The sequence below is a fragment of the Bombina bombina genome, chromosome 9 (genome assembly GCF_027579735.1).
Source record: "Bombina bombina isolate aBomBom1 chromosome 9, aBomBom1.pri, whole genome shotgun sequence".
Classification (NCBI taxonomy): Eukaryota; Metazoa; Chordata; class Amphibia; order Anura; family Bombinatoridae; genus Bombina; species Bombina bombina.
Window position 1 is genome coordinate 27,479,293 of NC_069507.1, and position 7,500 is coordinate 27,486,792.

Genomic DNA, 7,500 nt, shown 5'->3' on the forward strand with positions numbered 1-7,500 from the left:
GCCTGGAAACCTAACCAGTCCTGGAACAAGGGCAAGCAGGCCAGAAAACCTGCTGCTGCCCCCAAGACAGCATGAAGGAACGGCCCCCTATCCGGAAACGGATCTAGTGGGGGGCAGACTTTCTCTCTTCGCCCAGGCGTGGGCAAGAGATGTCCAGGATCCCTGGGCGTTGGAGATCATATCTCAGGGATATCTTCTGGACTTCAAGGCTTCTCCTCCTCAAGGGAGATTTCCTCTTTCAAGGTTATCAGAAAACCAGATAAAGAAAGAGGCATTCCTACGCTGTGTACAAGACCACCTAGTAATGGGGGTGATCCACCCAGTTCCGCGGACGGAACAAGGACAGGGATTTTATTCAAATCTGTTTGTGGTTCCCAAGAAAGAGGGTACCTTCAGACCAATTTTAGACCTAAAGATCTTAAACAAATTCCTAAGAGTTCCATCATTCAAAATGGAAACTATTCGTACCATCCTGCCCATGATCCAAGAGGGGTCAGTACATGACCACAGTGGACTTAAAGGATGCCTACCTTCACATACCGATTCACAAAGATCATCATCGGTTCCTAAGATTTGCCTTTCTAGACAGGCATTACCAACTTGTAGCTCTCCCCTTCGGGTTGGCTACGGCCCCGAGAATCTTTACAAAGGTTCTGGACTCACTTCTCGTGGTTCTAAGACCGCGAGGCATAGCGGTGGCTCCTTACCTAGACGACATCCTGATACAGGCGTCAAGCTTTCAAATTGCCAAGTCTCATACAAAGATAGTTCTGGCATTTCTGAGGTCGCATGGGTGGAAGGTGAACGTGGAAAAGAGTTCTCTATCACCACTCACAAGAGTCTCCTTCCTAGGGACTCTGATAGATTCTGTAGAAATGAAAATTTACCTGACGGAGGCCAGGTTATCAAAACTTTTAAATGCTTGCCGTGTCCTTCACTCCGTTCCACGCCCCGTCAGTGGCTCAGTGCATGGAAGTAATCGGCTTAATGGTAGCGGCAATGGACATAGTGCCATTTGCGCGCCTGCATCTCAGACCGCTGTAATTGTGCATGCTAGGTCAGTGGAATGGGGATTACTCAGATTTGTCCCCCCGACTAAATCTGGATCAAGAGACCAGAGATTCTCTTCTCTGGTGGCTATCTCGGGTCCATCTGTCCAAGGGTATGACCTTTCGCAGGCCAGATTGGACGATTGTAACAACAGATGCAAGCCTTCTAGGCTGGGGCGCAGTCTGGAATTCCCTGAAGGCTCAGGGATCGTGGACTCAGGAGGAGAAACTCCTCCCAATAAACATTCTGGAGTTAAGAGCAATATTCAATGCTCTTCTAGCTTGGCCTCAGTTAGCAACACTGAGGTTCATCAGATTTCAGTCGGACAACATCACGACTGTGGCTTACATCAACCATCAAGGGGGAACCAGGAGCTCCCTAGCGATGTTAGAAGTCTCCAAGAAAATTCGCTGGGCAGAGTCTCACTCTTGCCACTTGTCAGCGATCCACATCCCAGGCGTGGAGAACTGGGAGGCGGACTTTCTAAGTCGTCAGACTTTTCATCCGGGGGAGTGGGAACTCCATCCGGAGGTGTTTGCTCAACTGGTCCATCGTTGGGGCAAACCAGAGTTGGATCTCATGGCATCTCGCCAGAATGCCAAACTTCCTCGTTACGGAACCAGGTTTAGGGACCCGGGAGCGACGCTGATAGATGCTCTAGCAGCTCCTTGGTTCTTCAACATGGCTTATGTGTTTCCACCGTTTCCTCTGCTGCCTCGACTGATTGCCAAGGTCAAACAGGAGAGAGCATCGGTGATTCTGATAGCGCCTGCGTGGCCACGCAGGACCTGGTATGCAGACCTAGTGGACATGTCGTCCTGTCCACCATGGACTCTACCCCTGAGACAAGACCTTCTAATACAAGGTCCTTTCAATCATCCAAATCTAATTTCTCTGAGACTGACTGCATGGAGATTGAACGCTTGATCTTATCAAAGCGTGGCTTCTCTGAGTCAGTTATTGATACCTTAATACAGGCACGAAAGCCTGTTACCAGGAAAATCTACCATAAGATATGGCGTAAATACCTGTATTGGTGCGAATCCAAAGGTTACTCATGGAGTAAGGTTAGGATTCCTAGGATATTGTCTTTTCTCCAAGAGGGTTTGGAAAAAGGCTTATCTGCTAGTTCGTTAAAGGGACAGATTTCTGCTCTGTCTATTCTTTTGCACAAGCGTCTGGCAGAAGTTCCAGACGTCCAGGCTTTTTGTCAGGCTTTGGCTAGGATTAAGCCTGTGTTTAAAACTGTTGCTCCTCCGTGGAGCTTAAACTTGGTTCTTAAGGTTCTTCAAGGAGTTCCGTTTGAACCTCTTCATTCCATTGATATTAATCTTTTATCTTGGAAAGTTCTGTTTTTGGTGGCTATTTCCTCAGCTCGAAGAGTCTCAGAGTTATCTGCCTTACATTGTGATTCTCCTTATCTGATTTTCCATTCAGACAAGGTAGTTCTGCGTACTAAACCTGGGTTTTTACCTAAGGTGATTTCTAACAGGAATATCAATCAAGAGATTGTTGTCCCATCATTGTGCCCTAATCCTTCTTCAAAGAAGGAACGTCTTTTGCATAATCTGGACGTAGTCCGTGCCTTGAAGTTCTACTTACAGGCAACTAAAGATTTTCGTCAAACATCTGCCCTGTTTGTCGTTTATTCTGGACAAAGGAGAGGTCAAAAAGCTTCGGCAACCTCTCTCTCCTTTTGGCTTCGAAGTATAATACGCTTAGCCTATGAGACTGCTGGACAGCAGCCCCCTGAAAGGATTACAGCTCATTCTACTAGAGCAGTGGCTTCCACCTGGGCCTTTAAGAATGAGGCCTCTGTTGAACAGATTTGCAAGGCTGCGACTTGGTCTTCGCTTCACACTCTTTCAAAAGTTTACAAATTTGACACTTTTGCTTCTTCGGAGGCTGTTTTTGGGAGAAAGGTTCTACAGGCAGTGGTTCCTTCCGTTTAAGTTCCTGCCTTGTCCCTCCCATCATCCGTGTACGTAGGCTTTGGTATTGGTATCCCACAAGTAATGGATGATCCGTGGACTGGATACACTTAACAAGAGAAAACATAATTTATGCTTACCTGATAAATTTATTTCTCTTGTAGTGTATCCAGTCCACGGCCCGCCCTGTCTTTTTAAGGCAGGTCTAAATTTTTAATTAAACTACAGTCACCACTGCACCCTATGGTTTCTCCTTTCTTGTCTTGTTTCGGTCGAATGACTGGATATGACATGTGAGGGGAGGAGCTATATAGCAGCTCTGCTGTGGGTGATCCTCTTGCAACTTCCTGTTGGGAAGGGAATATATCCCACAAGTAATGGATGATCCGTGGACTGGATACACTACAAGAGAAATAAATTTATCAGGTAAGCATAAATTATGTTTTTTTCTTTTATGATTCAGGTAGAGAATACAATTCTTTCCAATTCACTTCTATTACCAAATTTACTTCATTCTCTTTGTTGAATCCTTTGTGGAAGGAGCAGCAATTCACTACTGGGAGCTAGCTGAACACATCTAGTGAGCCAATGACAAAAGGCACATATGTACAGCCACCAATCATCAGCTTCTAGCAGTGGGTTACCTAGGCGTGCTTTTCAACAAAAGATGCACAGAAAATAAAGCAAATTTGATAGAAAGTAAACTGGAAAGTTGTTAAAAACTGTGTGCTCTGTGTGAATCATGAAATAAACATTTTGGGTTTCATGTCCCTTTAAATAATAGACAGAGCTTTTTAAAAAGCATTTTGGACCTTCAAAACATTATATGTAATATTGTATCTCTGCTTCTTTTCTTGCGTCTCTTGAACTAATTTGAACTTGTTTCTGTTTTACTAATTAATTTAAATCTAATTTAAAATTGTGAAGCTGTGCAGTGAGAGACCTTGATCACTCACATAAACCCTACGCTCAGTATCCTTTTGTTTCTTGCCTAGGTTTTACCACGCCAGACTTGCGGACTTTTCACTCACACCATATTCTACAACGAATATCCTGGAGGCTCCAAAGAACTAGATAAATCAATCCGTGGGGGCGAGCTCTTCCTGACCGTGCTCCTTAACCCGGTAAGATCATAAGTACAGTAGGCACCTGCCGGTCCATGTGGGGGCACAAAGTTTGGCAGTCATGTAGCAAATAAAGTTTTAACACCATAAGTTGAAGAATGAGATCTATATTGATTTGGTTGTGTTTTTGTTTAGTACAAGTACGTTATTAGATTGTTGGTTTGGAAAGTTATTCATACAAATATCAGACTTTTTAGTGATATGAAGAGATATTTAAGAATTTTGCTTAGTCCTTTGTGTTCATTGCTATAAAATGGGTGATAATTTAAGCACAGGGAATTCTCATTTCCAGTTGAATTATAACCGTACATAAATCTGTCAGTTTATCAGCTCATTGGCGTTTCACAAGTGACGAATGAGATATTTAAACTGTTCATATATCTGCGTGTTACAGTTCTATTTAGTACTAATAAACATGTCATCACAGTAAATCTTTCTATATTGCCCAGGTATCAGACACTTCCTCCAGTCCCATAATCCTCCACTGCACAGCGGTTACCAAGTCTTAAAATATACTGCTTTGTTTGTATCGTCTACAGAGCTCTCAGTACTTGTACATGGATTATATGATCCGGCTCTGAAAATGAGTCTTTTCTCTGAATTATGTTGGGTATCTTATAGCAGAAACTGATTTTTTTTTAGCCTGTGATCAGCAACATAAAAATGATGCAGAAGACATTGTTTTATAGGTGGTGATTCTTCCTATATCAACAGTTATATTAATATACTTTTTACCTCTGTGATTACCTTTCTAATGACACGGTGAGTCCACAGATCATCTCTAATTACTATTGGGAATATCACTCCTGGCCAGCAGGAGGCGGCAAAGAGCACCACAGCAAAGCTGTTAAATATCACCTCCCTTCCCTCCATCCCCAGTCATTCTCTTTGCCTACGTGAAAAGCAAGGAGGTGGTAAAGTTTAGGTGTCTGCTCCAAAATAATAAAATCTTGATTGACGAATCTTCTTTCAGAGCAAGATTATCCTGCTTCCTCCTGGGGTTTAGCCGTAGCCCATGTCAGTCTCTTCAGTAGAGCAGTGGTGGCTTTTAAGCATCCTCACTGTGCCTCTCAATCAGTTATTGCTGCCCTAATTTCAAAGCCTGAGTAAGATTATTCAGTCTTTCTTCTTTCCACCGGTCTATGTGTGGGAGGAAGCCCTCTCAAACCAGGTGAGCTGTCCTGTTGCTGGGCATGTAAGGTAAGTGCCAATTTTTATTCTCTGAAAGGAAAAGGGAAATCCTGGCACTTTGACAGTTAATTCTGTTTGGGATTTTATACGATCGGCCTATTAGAGGTTAATGGGTCATTGTATGGCAGTTATGTAGGCACTGGGGACGATATATATGGAGGCTCAGTTTAATTGAAGTATTTGTGTTTGGGATATTATGCAGCACTGTCAGGTAAGATTATTTCATGACTTGTCTTATGTACTATGATGAGGGTACAGTAAATGCAGCTTTACTTCTCTCTCCTGGCTTTTTTTCCCTAAAGGGATGTTTATGGCGACCGAGAGGTTCAGTTAGCCATGCCCACGATGGGCGGGCTTCTCTGAAGCGGCAAAGACTTTTCTTTGTGCGCCTTTTTTCTGCTTCCTGTGTGTCTGGATGCTGAATATCCGTTGCGTAGCTCCTCAGAGTACGGTTCAGCTATCTCTAGAGCTGGCTGGTGCAGTTGTGGTGGGAGTCCGGATCGCTATCTACTATTGATCCGACAGCCAGCAGGACCGGTAGGCACCTCAGCAGAGCTTGCTGAGGTGTGGAGGTTGCCTGTTTTTTTCTGTAGAGCTGCTGCTCTGCTGTTAAAGAAATAAAGTATCTGTTTGAATTTAAAGGGACAGTAACGTTTTTGTCACAATTAAATTCTGAGCTGATATAAGAGTTTTTTATGCTGCCCTGATGTTAAAGAAATAAAGTGTTGTTTTAAATTTAAAGGGACAGTAATGTTTTTGTCACAATACAATTTTAAGTAAAGATGGACCAAGAGGCCTTGCAAAATGTTACTTGTGGTTTGGCCTCTCAGCGTTGCAGTCTGAATCCCCTTACCTTATTTTCCATTCGGATAAGGTAGTTCTGCGTACTAAGTTCCTCCCTAAAGTGGTTTTGGATAGGAACATTAATCAAGAAATTGTCGTTCCTTCTTTGTGTCCTAACCCCTTCTAAGAAAGAGCGTCTGCTGCACAACCTAGATGTGGTGCGTGCGTTTAAATACTATTTGCAGGCGACTAAGGATTTTCACCAGTCTTCTGCTTTGTTGTTTTCTCTGGGAAATGCAAGGGTCAGAAAGCTACGGCTACTTCTCTTTCTTTGTGGCTGAAGAGTATCATTCGCTTGGCCTATGAAACTGCTGGACAGCAGCCTCCTGAGATAGTTACGGCTCATTCCACGAGGGCTGTTTCCTCTTCCTGGGCATTCAGAAATGAAGCTTCTGTGGAACAGATTTGCAAGGCTGCAACTTGGTCCTCTTTACACACTTTTTAAAAATTCTATAAATTTGATACTTTTGCCTCAGCAGAGGCTTCTTTTGGGAGAAAGGTTCTTCAAGCAGTGGTGCCTTCTGTTTAGGTTCCCTGTCTTGTCCCTCCCTTATCATCTGTGTCCTCTAGCTTGGGTATGGATTCCCAATAGTAATTAGAGATGATCCGTGGACTCACCATGTCATTAGAAAGAAAACTAAATTTATACTTTCCTGATAAATTTATTTATTTCTTGACACGGTGAGTCCACGGCCCGCCCTGTATTTTTACAGACAGTTTTTCTTTGTTGTATAAACCTCAGGCACCTCTGCACCTTTTGTTACTTCCCTTCACTCTTTTCCTTCGGTCGAATGACTGGGGTCAGAGGGAAGGGAGGTGATATTTAACAGCTTTGCTGTGGTGCTCTTTGTCTCCTCCTGCTGGCCAGGAGTGATATTCCCAATAGTAATTAGAGATGATCCGTGGACTCACTGTGTCAAGAAATAAATTTATCAAGTAAGCATAAATTTCTTTTTTTTTTTACCTTGTACCTTTGACAGACTTGCATTTTAGCCAATCTAGTGCTGGCTCCTAGGAACTCCATGTGCGTGAGCACAGTGTTATCTATATGAAACACATGAACTAACACCCTCTAGGAGTGAAAAACTGTCAAAATGCCGGGAGCTAAGCGGCCTTCAAGGGCTTAGAAATTAGCATATGAACCTCCAGGATTTAGCTTTCAACTAAGAATACCAAGAGAACAAAGCAAAATTGGTGATAGAAGTAAATTGGAAAATTGTTTAAAATTACATTCTCTATCTGAATAATTAAAGTTTGTTTTGGACTAGACTGTCCCTTTTAAAGAGACATTCCGGTCAAAATTTAAATGCACCTAGATGAATTACATCTTTTGTATAGAAACATTTACTATATACATGTAT

The 7,500-nt window shown here is 43.0% G+C and overlaps 1 protein-coding gene across 2 annotated transcripts in view; it reads left to right on the forward strand.

Moving 5' to 3' along the window:
* NDST2 (N-deacetylase and N-sulfotransferase 2) overlaps positions 1 to 7,500 on the forward strand; it is a 232,444-nt gene that overhangs the window by 200,922 nt on the left and 24,022 nt on the right. For both annotated transcript variants that reach the window (XM_053691994.1, XM_053691995.1), the window contains exon 6: positions 3,977 to 4,105. In XM_053691994.1, coding sequence (XP_053547969.1) covers positions 3,977 to 4,105 — 129 coding nt within the window. The remainder of the gene's footprint in view (positions 1 to 3,976; positions 4,106 to 7,500) is intronic.